This window comes from Rhipicephalus microplus, chromosome 5 (genome assembly GCF_043290135.1).
Source record: "Rhipicephalus microplus isolate Deutch F79 chromosome 5, USDA_Rmic, whole genome shotgun sequence".
Classification (NCBI taxonomy): Eukaryota; Metazoa; Arthropoda; class Arachnida; order Ixodida; family Ixodidae; genus Rhipicephalus; species Rhipicephalus microplus.
The window spans coordinates 171,353,462-171,374,220 of record NC_134704.1 but is presented as its reverse complement, the minus strand read 5'-3'; the positions used below and the strand labels follow the sequence as shown (position 1 = coordinate 171,374,220).

The window sequence follows — 20,759 nt, the reverse complement described above, 5'->3', positions numbered from 1 at the left end:
TGTGGCCACATAACTAATATAGGTGCCATATATAAAATTTCTGTAAGGGGTATAGATGATTAAGACGATTTAGAAGAACAGCACAAGAATCCTTACAAACATATATTACATGGGTTGTAAAACGAAACCTTTACCGACACAGTCGAGCAAGTGTGCCTGTGTGTCTCCATGTGGCGTTCGAGCGAAGATTCGTAATCCGCCAGTCGTGACAAGCCGTGCTCCGCCGCCACCCCCCCTTCTATTGCTGCTAGAATGACTACCGTGGCCTCACTAGCCGTATCTACACGACTTACAATGTGACTTGGTACTGTTTGTGTCATGGCGGGCCAGCAAGCCTTAACGCTTCAGCTCAACCGTTGTGCCATAGTGGTGTCATCAAAGTAGGCAGTGAGGACGCGGGCGCATCTGTGCCGATAAGGTCTTCACGGTCGCAGTGGCGATGGGGTAAGCTGCGTCGTACCATCTTGCGTATGTCGCTAGGCTTCCTAATGAGTGTAAGCAGAAGCGCCAGTGCAAGCGCGCGAAGTTGTCCGCGATAGCGGTATCCTGTCGCTAGTGCGTACTGAGCTCAAAATGGCTTGCGCCAGTGAAGCTTTCGCATACGGCTGCATTTTGTGTAATTGGTAGGATGCTTTAAACCACGCACAATTGGGGGCGTGAAATCTTTTCGATCTTGCCATATGCGCACCACGCGGCCTTAAAGGGCCACTCACCAGGCACCATACCAAATTTTAGTTAGACAGTGAAAGTTGTTGGGTGTCCGATGAGAACCATTCTGTCACAAAAATTTTTTGAATCGCCTCATCACGAGCGTAGAAAACGGGTTTTTTTAAGCGGCGCGAAATAAGGGTGAGAGGAGGTGAGCTCCAAACCCTTGCCGCTCTTGCGCGTAGCCTTCGCAAGCCAAATTTCTTCTCCATCCTCTAAGGCATCCGTTCAGAAGGTCACGTGTGCATCACGTGCCCAATCAAGTGCAACCCCCGAGCGCGTGAGCAGCGTTGCTTTGTTGACCAGCGTTATTTTCTGGTCTTCAGCCTGTTTCTGCGAGATGTTTTGGAAACACTGTCTTAAGGCTGTTTCACGTGCCACGATAGCAGCGAAAAAAATTGTCCTGTTCGCTCCAATCATTCTGTTCGCAACCGTCACTAATGGTGGTTTCATTTCACACGGACCGCGAACGGTCCGCTATTGTCGCTCTACGACTGGAGCGACGAGTTCTCGTCACCGCTCATTGTGACAGACACGAATGTAATGTAATAATATGTGCATTATGATATATAATGAAGTTATCGTAAACGGTAACAAAGGGCCCGCTTGATTCGTCATTTAAGAACACTTCCCAGCCTGCATTCATTTCAAAATGTACAGCACCGGCCATTACCAAAACAAACACGTCGACTCTATTTCGGCGGCTTGGCCCGACCAGCCCTATTTCGACGGGTCTCGACCAAAAACCGCCCCTGCCACTGCGATCAGAACGAAAATTTCCTACATGTTGGAAGCTCGCCGCGGACCGCTGCAGCGGGAGCGAACTGCCCTTTCTTTCACTGCGAGCGAACTCGGAGCCTGAAAATCACCGCTTTTTAGGCGCGAAACTCCTTATAGCGGCACCTGTTCGTCCCTCGTAGCTATTGTAGTGTATAACAAGTTTAACATTTTCACCTCCAATGTGGTGCCGGTGAGAGATTTCTTCTGTGCAATGTTGAACAATTAAAAATAGTGCTCAATGTACATGCCATTGGCTGCTAATGGGGAATGAGTGACCTGAGCATTCGGCTTTTAGTTAACGCGCACGCTGCAATCCCCATTAGCAGCCATTGGCATGTACATTGAGCACTATCTGACAAGAAAGGGTTGCTACGTTATACTCGCTGGGTTTAACCTCCTTAGTTTTAGAAAGGTTTAGCGAGCGTTGATCCGCAGTGCCATAAATACAATGAACTAGTATATACCATGAACTCGAGGTGGTTAAAGGTGGGAAGTAGATACGAAGCGCAAGCCCTAAGAAAATAAAAGCCGAATTCTCCTGTCTCTCATTTCCCATTAGCAGACATTGGCATGTACATTGAGCACTATCTGACAGGAAAAGGTTGCTACGTTATACTCGCTGGGCGTAACCTCCTTGGTTTTAGGAAGGTGTAGCGAGCGTTGGGCCGCAGTGCCATGAATACAGTGAACTAGTATATACCATGAGCTTGAGGTGGTTAAAGGTGGGAAGTAGACTCGAAGCGCAAGCCGCAAGAAAGTGTGCGTGTGCCACTTCTCGTTTAGTCTTTGGAATGTCCGCTGGATGGCGGTGCTTCTATATGGGGAATATATGATGTAAAGATGCGAGATGGTGGTACTTGGAGTGTTGAATAGATGGACGAACGGACACACAGACAGATGCATGGATGGACGCATGAATAGACGCTGGGGCGGATGCATGGACGAACGCTGGGACGGAGTCACGAACAGACGCACGCACGGACGGGCGGATGGACGTATGGATGGTCACACAGATGGACGCATGGACGAACGGGAGCAAGAACGAATGACCGGACGAATTCTTCGCCCCACTCTCCATCATTCACTCCGTAGATATGCTGCCATTTTTTGAGTCATGTGTCCACCTGTCCTCTTTGATGACTCTCCGCATGCCCACTGGACTCGACCGAAGAGAAGCCACCCTTCTTTATCGCTTATGGCTGGGAGTGGCTTTTACAAAATCTTACTCCTTTGTCATAGGAATGGCCGACAACGCTCTCTGCGATGCCTGTCATTGCGAAGAGACGCTACACCACATCCTGTGTGACTGTTCATTGTATGAAATCCAGACACAGTCACTGGCGTCTGCTTTTGCGCGCATCGACAACAGCCAAATGTCTGTGGACACTATTCTGTAAAGTGCCCGAGAGAAGACCTTGCAACAGAAAGCGACGAAGGCTCTGTTGAAATTCCTAAGCGACACCGACTTGAACAAGTGACTGTAACAGCCATGTCACACACCGCGAAAGAGAGAGAGGAAACTTTATTAGAACTTGGCCGGCAGCTTGGTCTTGGTGGCTGTCACAGAACGAGCGCTAAAAAAAGAGCGCGCCGCCAAATCCTTGCGACAACGGGCGGCAGAAACGCCGCGAGGTAAAAAGAAAAAAAATTGCCCGCAGCTTCCCTCGGGGGAACACTGAGGAGGATGCGGACCATATAATTGGTTAACGGGGTGTTAAAGTGCGACTTACTTGGGTCGATGGCTAAATTGGTTAACGTGGTTGTGAAATGGGGTGTTAAATTGCGACTTACTTGGGTCGATGGCTAAATTGGTTAACGTGGTTGTAGGAGGGGGTGTTAAATGAGTGAACACGTACACACGTATGCGAAAGGGCGGCGCTGGTCGAAGGGACGTCGATCATTGTGTTTGTGGATTCGTTGGAATTCATTTCACCGCGACCTTGGACGTCGACGCGCCGTACAAACCAACCGACGAGCGGCAACTGAGCGAGCGAGCGCCGACCTTGAGTATATATACAGCACGACGGCGCATGCACTGTCAGCTGTTGAATGTTCTCGAAGCGCGACGCCACATGCGCGTCCACTGGAGAATCAGGAGAATTGTAGATGTCGAACGCGGTGTGTAGAGGAGGAAGGGTGCACAGATGGTGGAGGAGTGAAGCGCGCGCGGTGTGTAGAGGAGGAAGGGATGCACAGATGGTGGAAGAGTGGGCGACGGCGCGACGGCGCATGCGCGCGCGTCAGCTGTCGAATGTTCGAGAAGCGGTGCGGACGGCGCGGACGGCGCACTACAAGGCGCGAGTATAAGATGCTCCGCATCTAAAAAAGAAAGCAAACATCCAGGGCTCCCGGGCCCGCGCTCTCCCCGCAGAAGCACGGCTTCGCAGACGATCCTCCTCACCCCACATCGGCGGCCCAGCAAGGCCGCGATTTTTCTAGAACGAAGGAGGCGGGGTCAGGCCGAGTGAATCATCCTCCGGAGAGGGCAGTCGAACCGTCTCGTGCCTCTTCCCAGCCTTCGCTGCGTATCGCGCCGACGAAATGACGAGAAACATCTGGAAAGTCGCGCGCAAGGTATTTAACCGAGCAGCCGAGACGAGAAATCAGGAGGAGACGGAAGTTAACGTCAGAGCGCGTAGGGATTCCGCCGTGTAGTCGGCTAAGGTTCTGCCCGTAGTGACAGAACAGGAGAAGACGGAAGTGAGCGCCAGAGCGCGTAGGGATTCTGCCGTGTAGTCGGCGAAGTTTTGGTCCGTAGGGACGGCTCGAGCTACAGGCAAGAGCGTGGGTTTACCGCTATCGAGCGAAGACGCGGGCAACAGCAGCGTGTGTGAAGCCGACGGATTTCCGGCGAAGAAGTTTGAAGCTTGGAGAGTGGCCATTTGAGGACGCGAGGTTTCCTGGAAGAGAAACTTCGAGGGCTGCGGAACGACAACAACGCTGGACTTTGAGTGAGTGATTCTCGGAAGAGTATCATCTCGACTTTGGTTCCAAGAACTTTGGACTGAATAGGTTTTCTATCTCTTTAGTCTTTAAGTGTCTTGGTTGTTCAATATATGCGACTGCATTGTAGTGCGTATTGTTGTCCGTGTCCGTTGTTTCAAGTGTGGCTGATTGTATTGTGTAGTACGTTGATTGATTTGTTTGATTGGTGACATATTGTATGCAACTATTAAGGAGTGTGCATTTTTGTGTATTATTTTCGATCTGCCATTATTGAGAATATAATTTGTTTGTTGATCAACTCTCGGCTCTGACTTGTTCTTTGGGCCACAGCCGGCGTCCGCTGGCGCGCCAAAAAGGACCACTTCTAAATTGTCCACGCTTTCGTGGTGCGGTTCGGGGGGGCCGATACTTCGGCTCTTGGAATTAGCCCGGCGATCGCCTCCGTAATAAACGGGACAGGTGTGACAATTAATCTGGCGTCCGCGAATCAGGACCTTTTGGTGCACAGTGTGTCCAAAGCAGTGAGAAAGAGCCTCGAATTGTTGATAGTGCTATCGGAACGATTTTGTGTGTTGTTCAGTGTTCTCGTTAACGAGTGCAGGGGAGTGCTCCGATAGACTGATCTAGGCAGATACTTTTTGCACGTGGCAAGGTTTTATTTGCGAGACACAATGGATCTCGAAAAGTTAGTTGCTCTTGGTGAAAAGATGGGTCTTTCTGGCGTCGAACTACGGAAGTGGGTCACCCAGAAGGAAAAAGAAGAAAAAGAGAGAGCCAAAGAAGAAAAGCAGCCGAGCTGGAAAAAGAGAGGTTGGCGGTCGAAAGAGCCAAAGCGGAAAAAGAAGCTGAGGTGGAGAGAGAGAGGTTGGCGGCAGAGAGGGCCAAGGAAGAAAAGGCAGCTGAGTTGGAGAGAGAAAGGCTGGCCGCTGAAAGGGCGAGAGAAGAAAGAGAAGCAAAGGAGCGACAGCTGAAAGAAAAAAGAGAGGCAAAAGAGCGACAGCTGAAGGAAGAACGAGAGCAGCAATTGAAGTTGGAGCTGGAGCGAGAAAAGTTGGCAGCCGAAAGGGCGAGAGAAGAAAGAGAGGCAAAAGAACGCCAGCTGAAAGAAGAAAGAGAGGAAAGGAAGCGGCAGCGGCAGCACGAGATGGAACTCGAGCGGCTCCGTTTGCAACAGCGAAGTGAAACTCCCGTCCAAGCTAGAGTTGAAAGCAGCGAACGGGAAGATCACAGCTTCCGCTTGAACCCAAGCAAGCTGTTCGTAGCGTTTGATGAAAGGAAGGACGACCTAGACGCGTACCTCCACAGATTTGAGACGATTGCGAAGAGCCAGAATTGGCCGGAACATCAATGGGCAACTGCTTTGAGTACTTGCTTGAGTGGTGAAGCGCTCAGTGTGTACGGTAGGCTGACGCCGACCGATGCAGCCAACTACGCAAAGGTGAAAGCTGCTTTGCTGAAGCGATTTAGATTCACTGTGGAAGGATTCCGGGGCAGATTTCGGACAGGAAAGCCAGCTGATGGTGAGACGGCTACGCAGTATGCCGCCCGACTTTGCCATTATTTCGACAGATGGATTGAACTTTCAGGGACAGCACAGGAGTACGATGAACTTAGAGAGCTGCTAATTAAAGAACAATTTCTTACTAGTTGCCACCCAAGCCTGTCGCTGTATTTGAAAGAGAGGAAGGCGGAGTCATTTGAAGGAATGCTTGAATTGGCTGATCAATTCTTAGAAGCGCAAGGAGGAACTAATTTGGCCAAGGTCAAGAAGGATTGTCCCGAGGATTCGAAGAAATTGGCTCCTGAAGAAAAGAAGCGTGCACCAGAGAGCATGCAGCGATGTTTTCTGTGTAACCGAGTGGGTCATCGCGCGAAAAACTGTCGAACGATCTTTACGAGCCCTACGGTAGTGAAATGTTTTAAGTGTGGTCAGACTGGGCACAAAGCAGATGCTTGTCGGAACGGAGTGAGTCAAACTCACCAGGTATCCTGTGTTCAAGCGGCACCGAAATCTGATAATAATGCCGTCACTGATGGATTCGTAGAATTGAAAAATGGGGAGAAAATTCCTATTGTTGGTGCTGTAATGTCAAAACAGCCAACCGGTGTTACGAAAGGAATGCCAGCGCTGCCTGGAAAAGTTGCGGACAAAAAGATTACGGTTCTAAGAGACACCGGTAGCTCCACGGTTATCGTGAGGAGAAATTTGGTACGGGAAAGAGAGTTGACAGGCAGAACGAAACCGGTTTGCCTAATTGACCGTACCGTCCGGATGCTTCCCGAAGCAGAAATTGAGGTTGAAACCCCGTACTTCAGCGGGAAGGTTACTGCGTTATGCATGACGACCCCCCTTTACGACCTTGTCATCGGAAACATCGACGGGGCGCGAGGGCCGAATGATCCAGAATGTTTGGGAGAAGACCCGAAGATAGAGCCCTCGCCAACACAACGGCCGCGAGATACAGTGGAGGAACATCCCGTGACGGATCTCGCTAGATCCCAAGGTGAAGCTGCGGCGCAAGAGACAGCGAAGGAGAAGACGATCGTGTCGAATAAGTTCACAAGCCGAGCAACTGGACGTACGTCGGCACGACCTCAACCGACCGACAGTGTAAAGGAGACGGAGTTGGCCAGCCGGGTAAGATGTAGAGGCATCATCAAGCGGGTAAATAAACAGACAGGACCCGTCGAATGTAATGACGCGTTAACGGTGTCGAAAGAGACAACGATGGCTGAGACGACGCCTCAGATATCGTCGTTGGAAAGGGCTCGCCGAAAAAGAACGTGGAAGCACAAGAAGAGATCGAGCGAGCACCGCAAAAAGGGACGCAAGCGCAGCTCGAAACACACAGGATAGGTGCCGAGGTGGAATCAGATTGTGTTTGGCAGGGCTGTGTGACATATGTTGTGTTAATGTTCTTGTTATCCTGTGTCTCAAGTGTATGTCGAGTGAGTCAGTGTTCTGTGCGATGGTGCGATGTATAGTGTTGTATAATTGTTGTATAGACAGAACTTTGTACGTTTGTATTGTGTAGAATGTGTGATGAAGTGTTGTAGGCATGTACCTGTGGCTATATTTCATGTGTTGTGGAATTGAACTACAATGTACGATTGTATTGAGTGATATATTGTGAATGTGAAGTGTCATGAGCGACGGATTGTATTACAGTCTGTGAGAATGTGTGGTGACTGTTCGCGCTCGTTTGTGTGGTTTTGAATATTATGAGATAATATTCTTAAAGTGGGGGGCAGTGTCACAGAACGAGCGCTAAAAAAGAGCGCGCCGCCAAATCCTTGCGACAACGGGCGGCAGAAACGCCGCGAGGTAAAAAGAAAGAAAAAAGAAAGCAAACATCCAGGGCTCCCGGGCGCGCGCTCTCCCCGCAGAAGCACGGCTTCGCAGACGATCCTCCTCACCCCACATCGGCGGCCCAGCAAGGCCGCGATTTTTCTAGAACGAAGGAGGCGGGGTCAGACCGAGTGAATCATCCTCCGGAGAGGGCAGTCGAACCGTCTCGTGCCTTTTCCCAGCCTTCGCTGCGTATCGCGCCGACGAAATGACGAGAAACATCTGGAAAGTCGCGCGCAAGGTATTTAACCGAGCAGCCGAGACGAGAAATCAGGAGGAGACGGAAGTTAACGCCAGAGCGCGTAGGGATTCCGCCGTGTAGTCGGCGAAGGTTCTGCCCGTAGTGACAGAACAGGAGAAGACGGAAGTGAGCGCCAGAGCGCGTAGGGATTCTGCCGTGTAGTCGGCGAAGTTTTGGTCCGTAGGGACGGCTCGAGCTACAGGCAAGAGCGTGGGTTTACCGCTATCGAGCGAAGACGCGGGCAACAGCTGCGTGTGTGAAGCCGACGGATTTCCGGCGAAGAAGTTTGAAGCTTGGAGAGTGGCCATTTGAGGACGCGAGGTTTCCTGGAAGAGAAACTTCGAGGGCTGCGGAACGACAACAACGCTGGACTTTGAGTGAGTGATTCTCGGAAGAGTATCATCTCGACTTTGGTTCCAAGAACTTTGGACTGAATAGGTTTTCTATCTCTTTAGTCTTTAAGTGTCTTGGTTGTTCAATGTATGCGACTGCATTGTTGTGCGTATTGTTGTCCGTGTCCGTTGTTTCAAGTGTGGCTGATTGTATTGTGTAGTACGTTGATTGATTGGTTTGATTGGTGACATATTGTATGCAACTATTGTGGAGTGTGCATTTTTGTGTATTATTTTCGATCTGCCATTATTGAGAATATAATTTGTTTGTTGATCAACTCTCGGCTCTGACTTGTTCTTTGGGCCACAGCCGGCGTCCGCTGGCGCGCCAAAAAGGACCACTTCTAAATTGTCCACGCTTTCGTGGTGCGGTTCGGGGGGGCCGATACTTCGGCTCTTGGAATTAGCCCGGCGATCGCCTCCCTAATAAACGGGACAGGTGTGACAGTGGCCTCAGATGGCGGCGCTGAGTCCCTGAACTCGGGCGGCATCTTCGGCCTGCCGGACAGCCCAGAGCTGGTCGTTGAGCTCCGAGCTTCTGAGCGCCGCCTCCCAGCGGCGGCGTCGCCGACGGAGAAGGTCCCCCGCGGCTCCCGCAGGCGGGACGGCGGCGGGAACGAGTGAGCTCGAGGCTTCCTGTTGCCTGGTATTGGCAGCCGCCATAGGCGCATCGCGAACGGCGGCCGTTTCTCGACCATTGTTATCGGCGCATTCCCAGAGCATGTGGCGCAGCGTTGCTCTGTGCCCGCATGCTTTACATAGATCGGTAATGTATAAGTGCGGGTAGCAGTGGCGTAAGACGACCGGGCTGGGGTAAGAGTGGGTTTGTAGTAAGCGATAGCTTACGGCATCGTGTGTGTTTAATTTGTCATGTGGTGGCGGGAACTTTCGCCTTTCCAGTCTGTAGTGTTGCGTAATATCTCGGAACGTGATGAGACGATCACCCCACGACCATTGTGGTCTGTGTTGTCGCTGCGTGTCTGTCAAAGTGTCTCGATCCGGCAGATCAGAAGCCCCGCTCTCGGGAGCGGAGGCGGCGGCCACGGAATGTGCCGCGGCTCGGCGAGTGAGACCTTGGGCCGCCTCGTTGCCCGGAAGCGGGACATCGGTGTGTGCCGGGGTCCAAAGGAGTAAGACTGTTAAATTTTGTTGTGGCGATCGCGACGCTGAGTCACCATCACCGCACCTCTTAAGGATGCGGGCCGCTTCCCGCGAGACGCGGCCGGGCGCGAAGCCGCGGATTGCTGCCTGCGAGTCGCTGATTACGATCGTAGCGTTCGGCACCGTGGCGATTGCTAGGGCTATTGCGGCTTCTTCGGCCGCCTCCGTATGTCCCGTGGTCACCGTGGCGCTCGCGAGGCATTTGCCCGCACGGTCAACGACCGCAGCGGCGTGTGCGTGTCTCCCGTCCTCATATCTCGCGGCATCTACGTACACAACTTTGTCGCTAGTGCCGTACTTCTTTTGAAGGTCACTAGCTCGCTGGTTACGGCGCCCGACGTGGTGCGTCGGGTGCATATTCTTAGGAAGCGGCGGAACAATTAGGCGGTCGCGAACCGAGGCAGGAACATCCGCTTTTTCTCCCTGCTGAGTGTGGTACCGGATGCCAAATGACTCGAGGATGTGTCGACCCGTCTTAGACCCCGACAAGCGTTCGTTTTGCGAAAGGACATGGGCCTCAATTAACTCGTCGAGTGAGTTGTGCAGTCCAAGTTCTAGTAACTTTTCAGTGCTCGCATTCAGTGGAACTCCAATTGCTCTCTTGAAAGCCTTTGGTAATATACATTCGATCTTGTGTTTTTCTGAGCCTAGCAATTTGAGGTAGGGGGCAACGTATGTTATACGGCTTATTGCGTACGCCTGCACTAGACGGATCGCGCAGTGTTCGCGCATACCAGTACGTCTGTTCGTGATACGACGTAGGAGTCGGATCGTGTCGTCTACCGAACTACGTAGTCTTCGCACCGTCTCACCATTATGGCCGTTTGCCTGCAGGTGTAACCCCAGAATTCTAATTTTGTCTACGTGTGGAATGGGAGTGCCATCTGCCAATAGAACGCTTATTTTGTAGCACTCTCTTTCCTCGTCGCGCGGGGTTTTGCGACCTCTACTTGTAGGTTTGTAGATTAGAAGTTCCGACTTGGTTGTCGAGCCTTCGAGGCCCGTTCCTCGCAAGTACTCCTGAACTTCGTCTACACCTGCCTGGAGCGTACGCTCGACGTGACCATCACAACCTCCGCCGGGAACCCAGAGGGTGATGTCATCCGCCTAGATACTGTGATACAATCCTTGTATGCCTAATAATTTCTCGGGTAGCCCCAATAGAACTAAATTAAAGAGTAATGGCGAAATTACGGAGCCTTGTGGCGTGGCCCTCGAGCCCAACTGAAATTCTTGCAGTTCCACATCTCCAACGACGACGCGTACGCGTCTGCCGGCAAGGAAGTCGCGTATGTAATTATATGTTTTTTGTCCTAGTCCTAATGTTTGAACTCTGTTTAAAATTGCTTCGTGTTAAACGCTGTCGAAGGCCTTTTTAATATCTAGGTCAAGGATCGCCTTGGTTGAGCTGGTAATGTCATCAACAATGTGGTGCTTCAGCTGAAGCAACGCGTCTTGTGCGGAGAGATTGCGGCGGAATCCTAGCATGGTGTGCGGAAATACATCGCGGACTTCGAGAAAGTCAGTCACGCGTTTGAGGACTGCGTGCTCCAGAACTTTTCCTACACAAGACGTGAGCGAAATTGGCCTTAGATTATCAAGCGCAACCTGCTTGCCCGGTTTAGGAATCATGATAACTCGAGCTCTTTTCCACGCTTCAGGAAGGGAACCGCGTTGCCAGCACTCGTTGATATAAGTCACAAATCGGGAGATTGACTCGTCATCTAAGTTGCGGAGAGCCTTGTTCGAAACCCGGTCCAGGCCGGGCGCCGATCGGGTGTTTAGTTCAAAAAAGACTGCCCGAATTTCCGCTTTGCTAAATTCGGCGTCTAGTTGCTCATTAGCAACGCCGTCATAATCTGGGTGTTGGACGCTCTCTGCCGACTTAAAGTAACGGTCACGTATTGCACCGAGCAGGTCATCGCCTTTATGATCGTTCACAAGTCTCCGAGTTTTATGGCCTTGAGCGGCACGAGTATCTTCCGGATCCAATAGGTGCCGGAAAAGGCGCCAAGCACTCGCCCCTCGCATCTGTCGTTCGAGGCCGTTGCACAGGTCTTCCCATTGTGACCTACAGACTTGGAACGCATGTTCTTCAATTTCTCTGTCTAACCGTGCTATGCGTTTCCTCAACGCCCGGTTATGTCTTTGGCGTTTCCACCTCTTGAGTAGGGCTTGCTTTGCTTCCCACATGTGTAGGAGCCTGCTGTCGATTACTTCGAGCTTCGCTTCGGGCGGGATGTGGCACGTTACCGCGTCTACGTCCCGATTGAGCGTCGCGGTCCACTCGTCTATATCCGTGATCGGCTCGTCACCCCGCCCGCCTTCTGCTCTCTTTTTGCGGAACGCGTCCCACTGCTCTAATTTGAGTTTACGGCCTGTGCTTTCAGAGTATGTTCTACGAACGCTCGGGCCCGTGTCTACCGTAATCTCTATCAGAGAGTGGTCACTCCCTAAGCCCTCCTGCGTGTTTTGCCAAGACGCCGCTGTGACATTCGACACGAACGCGAGGTCCGGTAGCGTGTCTGCGCTCACGCTGTTACCCTGGCGCGTCGGATCGGCGGGGTTCGCGATCAGTTCAAGCCGTTGGTCTTGCGAGTCTTCCCAAAGGTGTTTGCCCTTGAGCGTTTCACGCGTGTATCCCCAGGCCCCATGGGGCGCATTAAAATCACCCGCAACTAGCAGAGGTGCGCCGTTGGCGGCCATGCTTGCTCTCCGGAGCATCTCCTCAAATCGGTGCTGTAGCGTGGGTTTACTCTAGACGTTAAGTACAAACAGGCCTCGGCCGCGCTTAGGAATTAATTCTACAAAAACATGCGGTATCCTTACGCACTCAAGTTCGCGCTGCGCCACCGTGATGTTACGTCTAACTAGCACGGCGGCGACCGGCGCCGGACGCGGCGGGGGCGACGGCAGCGACCGCGGCCGCGCCGACGACGAGAGCGGATCACCCCGCCCTCGGCGACCCGCGGCCGCCCCCGGCGTCACACCACGCGCCGAGCGCTGTGTAGCACGTTTTTCTTTCCGCCTGTTGTCCGCCGCGGCTGCATTTATGGCTTTGTAACCAGCTAATTTTGCCGGATAATTTGTTTCCTGCAAAAGGATAATGTCCGGTTTCGTCTCACGGCTTCGAATAAATTGCTCGAGATTTCCCCGCTTCCTCCTATATCCCCGGCAGTTCCACTGCCAGATCGTGTACTGTTGTTTGTGAGTGTTAGTGTGAGTGTGCGCGTGTCTAGCCATGGTGATGCTTGTGTTTAATTTAGCCCATCACCGTCGAGGCGACTGGGGTGCGGCTGAATCTGCGGCTCGGCGTCTGGCAGCGCGTTCTGCTGCTGCTGATTCTGTTGCTGTCTAGCGTAGGGCTTACTCACCGTTCTAATCGGTCTGCCCGCAGATGGCGGGAGTCGCGCTTCAATGTTTTCTATGCGCGCCGTGTGCGCGGTGAGCATTTGTGTCATTTGTTCAGAGAGCTTAGCTATCGCACTACTGAACATGTCATTCATCTGTGCCACCTGTTTAGCAAAACGTTCATCGAGGCTGGTCTCGATAGTATCGATTTGTTTCTGTAGCTTATCATAACGGCCAAATCGCTGTGTGGATTCGTGCCTGGCAGGATCTAGTGCTATCCTTTTCGCGATACACGGGCGGTCTTCGCGTCCGCCTGCCCCCTCTCCCAAACTGCTCTCGTCATCCGTGTTCATCCCCGCCGCCTCGGGTCTCGACGGAGTCGAAGACCGAGGCGTCGGTGGTGGCGGCGCCGTCGACTGTTGCTGCGGTTGTTGCATTCGTGGAGCCTCTCCTTTCAATTTGGAATTTTCCGCTCTAAGGGCGGTGTTCTCGCGTTTCAGCTCTGAAATTATCGATTGTATTGGTCCTATGCGTTGTTCTAGCGCTCGCTCTACCGCTAGCTTGAGCTCGCTCCCACCGCCGCCACCGACAGCGGGACCGCCAGGACGTCCCGCCGAAACAACGCCGCCGGCGCGAAATGCGGCTACATCCGCCCATCTCACCTGCTGCCATGTGCCCATGGGTCCTTGTTGTTGCGGCTGCCGCCACGTCTGATGCTGCTGACTTTGTTGGGTGCCTTGGTTGACAGCTGCGGCGCCCGGAACGGCGCCATCGCGCGTCTTCGACATGCTTCTCGGCCTTGGTGTCCGGCTGCGAGAGCGGGACCGGGATTTACCGCCGCCGCCTCTCGCGTCTCGGCTTGTCGAGCGTCCTCTTCGGGTGGCGTTGGGTGAATGACTGTCAAACGCCGGATAATGATTGTAGTAACCTCCGTTGCCTTCGGTGCTAATGCCGCTGTTGTAGATGCTGTCGGACGCTGCGGCCGCTTGCTCTTCTTCACGCCGCTTTCGCTCTAGGCGGCGACGCTTGACTATGTAAGGAGTCTTGTATCTCGCCTTCCAGACGCGGTCACCCGTGAGATGATCCTTGCCACACAGTTGACACCACGGCTCGCAGCGATGGTCAGACGGTGGGTTACTGCTTCCGCAGCCACGGCAAATCTTGTCGGCAGGGTTGGGACACACATCGGAGCGATGGCCCAGCCTCCCGCACGCGTAGCACACGTCGATGTGCTTTCTGTAGAGGGAGCATCTCACAAGCATAGGTCCATAGTATACGTGTCTGGGAACATGGAAACCGTCGAACAATACGATGATGATGTCCGTGGTGCCCATTCGCTTGGCATGCAGCACGCCGGGGTTGCGCTGCGTCACTAGGTTGTTAACGATGTCCTCCGGGCTCTCGTCTTTGGAAATGTTCCTAACCAGGCCCTTGGAAGTGTTCTCCGGGGCGGCCTGATAGGCGTTCGCCTCGAACTCTCGGTTCCCGATGCAAAGCTTGCTGATGGCTCCGTAGCGTTTGGCTCTGTCCGCGGACGGAGTGCCGAGCACCACGACGTTCTGTTTAACGTTGAGGCAAATGCTGTCCTCTCTAGCCGCTTCTCTACCGATACCTGCCGCGTTACGAAGGCAGCAGTAAATGCGATCTATCTTGTATTCAGCCCCGTTGAATCCGCCGCGGGGGCGCACAATGATCCTGTAGCCATCGGGTGGTAGCTCTGGCATTCGGCTCGCCTTAGCGAGGTGCTGCAAGTAACGACCACACTTCTTTTTATTCTGCGCCGCTGTGGCAGTATCCGGGGCAATCCCTGTAGTCTCCGCGGCAGCCGCCTGTTGCTGCGTCTCCGTCTTGTGGTCGTGCGCTGACTCGGACGCGCCGTCGGCCTGTTTCGTTCTCTTTACGCTGCACCATCCTGCTCCCTCGCCGAAATCTTCCGGCCGAATGTCCTCTCCTTCTACCTCTACGACATCCATTCAGCCCTGGCAAAGGCCTTGTACGCTGCCGTCGGGGATCGGGAGCTCCGAGGAGGTCCGGCGACACGTTAGGCTTGCAGGCCCCACCGCCGCAGCGGCCGGCCTATGGCGTCGTGCGCAGAAACGCTGGACTTGGCGTTCTTGCTTTCGTAGTGGAATAAAAGGCGCCAATAAGTGGCTAAAAAGTGGTCCCACCTGGCAAAACTTGGTGTCAGGGAAGTCCTTGAAACTGCCGCCGATCGATGGTGAGAAGCGTTTTCCACGATAAATTCGACAATCCACCAAAAACATAGGAAAGTTGCGGAGCCGACGCGCAACACGTCCGCACTCCATGGCCCCCTAGCGGTGTCCCCCACACCGCGAAAGACAAGACTGGACTATGACTGAGTGTGCGCGCGTGTGCTGCCGAATGTGCTGTTTCTATCTTCTCTCTCCGCTCTCTTTCATCTCCCCATCCCTCTCCCATGCGCAGGGTAGCAAACCGGCTGCCTATAGGCTGGTTAACCTCCTTGCCTTTCTTTTCCCTCTATTTTCCTTCCTTCCTTGTGTCATGTAAAACGGCTTTTAGGCGTGGTAGAATAGATGATCACAGTGAGTGTGCGAACGTGTAGGAGCGCTCCACGGTGGTCGTCTGCTCGATGCGCTGACCGCGGGGTTACACGAACGCATGCGAAACGCCGCCACATTAGCTCCGCATCTCGTTGCAATTGACGAGAGAATAATGGAAAAAGACGCTGACATTCTCCTATTGCGTCGCAATATTCATCTAGAGCTTTATTGGTCTCTTCAAGCATTAAATTACATAAACTACGCATGCCGTGTTAAATAATTTTTGCCATGTCACGTGCCACTGTTTGCAACGCCAGAGCAGAGTCGTCTATGTAGAGGACCAACATCACTCCATTGCCATGTAAATAGGGCCATTCATACGCGCACGTCATGCATGCCTCCATTCTCTGGGCGAGCGCCAGCAGAAAGGAGGGGTAGCGGCGTTCATCTTAAAATTAGACCCGTTTCCGCGGCGCGTAGCATTGCAAATTTTGGCAGACGGGATCATGAACGCCTCGTCCACGCATTGCACTTGTCAGCTCAAAATTGTCAAACCTGGTGAGTGGCCCAATAAGGGAAAAGGCGAAGTAACATGTGTCGCTTTATTAGTGGGTGGACTGCTTTGAAGCTTGAAGCCATGATAATCACATGATCTGACGCCCGATCGCAATGTATGCTTGTACCACGTGTTATTACTTCAGTAGTACGTGTTACGATGTGAAGCATGTATACAAGACGCATGCGTTCGTGAAGCATGCAAATTACTTTCACTGGAATTTCAAGCAGAGGAAGTCATTTTCATGCGTTCCGAACTAGACGCGTGTCTATGTGGTAGAACACCCACTTGCCGCCCAAGTGACGAGGGTTCAATCCCTTTCAGGCCCAGATAATTTGTTTCTTCATTTGCCTCGTTCCTCATTTTGCGGTCATGCAAAGATTATGAATTTTTGCTCCCAACCAGTGATGCCGACACGGATCCTGGAATTTCTGTAAAACGAGCTTTTTAATGCTATCGCGTTAATATTATTCAGAGTTTATCGTTTCAAAAGCACAAAATGTTGATGCGAGAGGCTGTAGTGGAGAGCTTTGGAAATTTCGGCCAATTGGTTTCCTTTAACACCCACAAAAATCTACGTATAGAGGCCTCAAAATTTTTTACCTCGATCGAAAGTGCCACCTCCGCAGGCGTGATTGGATTCCCCGACCTTCGGGTTAGCACACGAGAGCCACAACCACTAGACCACCACGGCTGGGCTTGTCTGAAATTCATGTAAGCTAGACATCACAAAAATAATGCGAAAAGATGACAGCGACTGCTTCACGGGTGGAAATGTACGCCTTGCTTGCATGTGCGGCAATAGCTGCGTAAACTGAAAAAAAAAATTACGTTACTGACTTCTATATATACCAGGGTCGTTCATACACAATTTCAGTGTTTATTATTACATGCATAAATTACGTAGGCGAGTGCCTTGACCTCGCTCCACGCACGCTTCCAGGAATCTTTTTGATTTTAGTATCTAATGCTTTAATCTCTTCCAAGAAAAAATGACCTTACTCGTCTGGAAGCACTCAGAACTGGTTTTCAATTGTGTTACGTTAAACGGCATAAAAATAATAGCACCGATTACGTGAGATATCGGGGCCAAATTTCATTGACACTGTGGTCGAAAAAGGTAAATATAGGCTAACGAACTCATCAGTTGACGCTTTCAGACTAACTCAGACCATGATTAAGCCATGAATCTGAGTATGATTGAGTACGGGTGAGCAATGCTTTGGTCAGTCCGACCCGAGTGTGTCCGGTTGAAGGACATTTTCGGCAGTGTTAGTCAGAGTGAGTCTGTTTCAGGTAAACTCTCGTGATCCTGAAATCGAGTTAGTCTAAAGCTCAAAATATATTTCATGAGTGAGTCTGAGTAAGCTCCGCAAGTTTTGCCGACCTATGGTAGTGAGTGCACGCAGTACGGACATCCGACTAGCCACATCGTTCAGTCAGCAAGCTGTTGCTCGGCAACAGTGGCAAACATGTCTAATCAAGTGAATAAACTTTCACTTACATAACTAGACCTAGCCGAAGTAAGCTGGAGTCATTTCCGGAGGCTTCTGACGTTATGTATCGCGGATGGATATATCCAGCTAGCATTGCGCTTTGCCTCGACAGAAATAGGCATGACGTTGATGAAAAGATGAAAGTGAAAAAAATTGTCAAGAACGAGTGTTCATATAAACCAAGCGACCATGCTACAATACGTTAGTCCTGATTTAATAATCCGATGCAACTTGCAATCACCACACATTCTATACTCTCGAGCGCTCAATTTCCTGTCTAAAGCAAGTGCCTTTCCTTCACTTTGTAAGAGTAAGGGTCTTTGCGAACAATGTTTTGTTCTCTGAAGACAGGTGGTCCTTCGCATGTGGAGAAAGCCCTGTGAGAGCTACCACAGAAGCCTACATAGGATGTGTTCATGCTTGCCCAACGCACTTTGCGGATGAAGTCTTTACTGCAGATGTGGCAACAAACTACGTGATTATGTTATATTCGTATTGTCTTAGTCAGCTGTGAGATACATTACATTTGCGTCGCTAGGCGTGAAAGAACACTGAATAATTTCAGCATGTGTGGCTAATAATCATCCCACAGTCTCGCTGAGTTACCCAAGGCCCTTGAGCGCGAGACTGTTTAGCCGCTACTACTGCTTTTTTTTGGAGGGGGGGGTGCAGTCTGATTAGTTTATTCATTAGCGTCTCATTCTGTGCACCCCGTTCTCTCTCACATAGTGTCAATACGCTCTCCTTTGTCCTTTGCCAGACTCAAAATGCGCCCTCAAAAAATTTTGCTCACATTGGGACGCACACCCGGGTTTTTAGCTTATTTACTTACTTAGGTTTTCAGCTTTTAGCAAAAAAGTCGAGACTGAATTGCTGGAACTACTCAAATTATTTTCCCCATCTTTTCATTTTGATTCAATAGACATGTGTTGTGCATTTTGATAGGCGCGTGTCGTAAACATCACCTCAGGTATCCACAAAATATCCATTAAGATATACTTCACAGTGGTATTCGCTGTGAAATGATTCAGTATATATGCCCGAGGTTGTGATAATTATCAAATTAAGCTCCTCATGGCTATACAGGAAAACTTGTTCTTGATTGATATGTGGGGTTTAACGTCCCAAAACCACCATATGATTATGAGAGATGCTGTAGTGGAGGGCTCCGGAAATTTAGACCACTTGGGGTTCTTTACGTGCGCCCAAATGTGAGCACATGGGCCTACAACATTTCCGTTTCCATCGGAAATGCAGCTGCCACAGCCGGGATTCAATCCCGCTACCGGCGGGTCAGCAGCCGAGTACCATAGCCACTAGACCACCGTGGCGGGGCAGTAATACTTCTTCTTAGAAAAAAAAAACGTCTTGCCAGCGTTTTTTTTTTCAAAGGGTATTGTACTAAGCCTGGAATTACCACGAGCTTCCTTCTAAACACAGTAGAACGGGCGGAACAAAAACTTGTTATAATTACGTACGTCAGACTACTGAAAATAGTCGGGGCTCCATTCCAGGACTCCGCGGGCCCACGTCACCATCACTATTTTTTAGACCAGTAAAGGCGATCATCAAAAGATTAGCTCGACAGCTTGGCCTCCAATGGTTCCTTTGTGCTGCCGACGCTGTGATGCTGATCATATAGTAGTGTACACTCCCACCCAACGTCAAGCCAAGCTGTGGTAGGCCTGCAACAATATGTTTTGCATGTTGTAAGCTAGAACAAGTGAAGCCTGAAAAAGTTTTGTATATTAGTCTGAAATCTACGTAGCGCCGTAGACTGCTTTGCCCTGAGAATATAGTGAAGTGCTGGTTATATTCTCCTATTGTACTTGTGAAATTGAAGAATCGTTGCGCAATTAGGGTCTAAAAAGTACCACTAATGCTAGACTGTCTGCTTTATTTTGGGTTTCAGTATGCGCATTCGAGTACAAGTCATGGTCGCGACGTGCTGGGCAACTGCAACTGCAATGATTAAATAAATTGTGCTAACAGAATATTCGCTGATCAAGGAATAGCTGTCCTTCACTTATTTTTTTCTCTTCTCATTGCATACTCTTCATTCAAGGTGTAATTGGTGTTTGCGCCTACCATTCCTGCTACAATGTTCTATCCAAATTGCGCAGGACTTGAGAGCAGCCTTTACAGAAAGGTTCTGCTTCGACAGTCCAGTGGATGAAGAGGAGTTGATGGAACGTGAGAAAAAGGCTTTGACTTACGCTGGGCTGAATTTAATATCCTGCAGAGCTTACAGAAGCCAATGGATTCTACCTAGTGTGAACGCATGTGTTGGTGAGTTTTCAGGATTCGCATATTTGACATATTGTCTGATATATCGCCGTCCACGAGAGAGCATAACCAATTAAACGGGAAGAAAATTAGAGTTGCAATACGTGTAGCATAAAAATGACCCGTGGTACACCATGCATGGTCTCATGAGGCATGTCTCTACATGAAAACGCCGTTAGCGAGTGATTGTTTTACGAGTGACAGTTAATGCGTAAAAACATACTAAATTTGAAAGACCTGACATTGAAGTTTCTAATTTGGAGTATCCAGTTTTGAATGTGAGGCCGAACAATAAAAGCCGGTTGTCTTAGGTCCTGCGCTGAACAAACTATTTTTTAGACACCAGGTCTGTACGTGCTGCTTTACGACATCGTGCTGCTTGAACCAAAATTTAGACGACGCTGCTCTTGCCACACCGCGTTAGGCGATGATTGTTTGGTCGATGCAGCGTTATGTAAATAAGCACAGAGCACAAGCCTTTTATACAAGAAGCGTTTTGCTTGCCTTGATTCTGCACGAGCTTCAGGAGAGGTGAAGTCAGCATTTTTAGGGGCGAAGATCCTTAAGGCGTGGGTCTGTCCATCCTTCGTTGTTGTCATACGTAGCCACAGGTGGCACATACCCCCTATAGTACGGGTATGTGCCACAGGGGATGCGAGATGGGAGATGGCGGTACTTAGAGTGTTCACTAGATAGACGCTCGGACGAGCTCATGAACGAACGGACAGACTATCAGATGAATGAAAGAATGGAAGGACGCGTGGAGCGGGTTTGTGCCACAGGGGATGCGAGATGCGAGATGATGGTAATTGGAGTGTTCACTACATGGACGCACGGACGGAAAGACTAGAAGACGGACGGACGCGTGCATGTACGGACGGATGATTGATTGATTGATTGATATGTGGGGTTTAACGTCCCGAAACCACCATATGATTATGAGAGACGCCGTAGAGGAAGGCTCCGTAAAT

The 20,759-nt window shown here is 50.9% G+C and overlaps 1 protein-coding gene across 4 annotated transcripts in view; it reads left to right on the top strand.

The window, feature by feature from the left end:
- The window catches only part of LOC119174122 (uncharacterized), a 101,784-nt gene that overhangs the window by 73,350 nt on the left and 7,675 nt on the right, over window positions 1–20,759 (top strand). For all 4 annotated transcript variants that reach the window (XM_037424932.2, XM_037424931.2, XM_037424929.2 and 1 more), the window contains one exon: window positions 19,626–19,791. In XM_037424932.2, coding sequence (XP_037280829.2) covers window positions 19,626–19,791 — 166 coding nt within the window. The remainder of the gene's footprint in view (window positions 1–19,625; window positions 19,792–20,759) is intronic.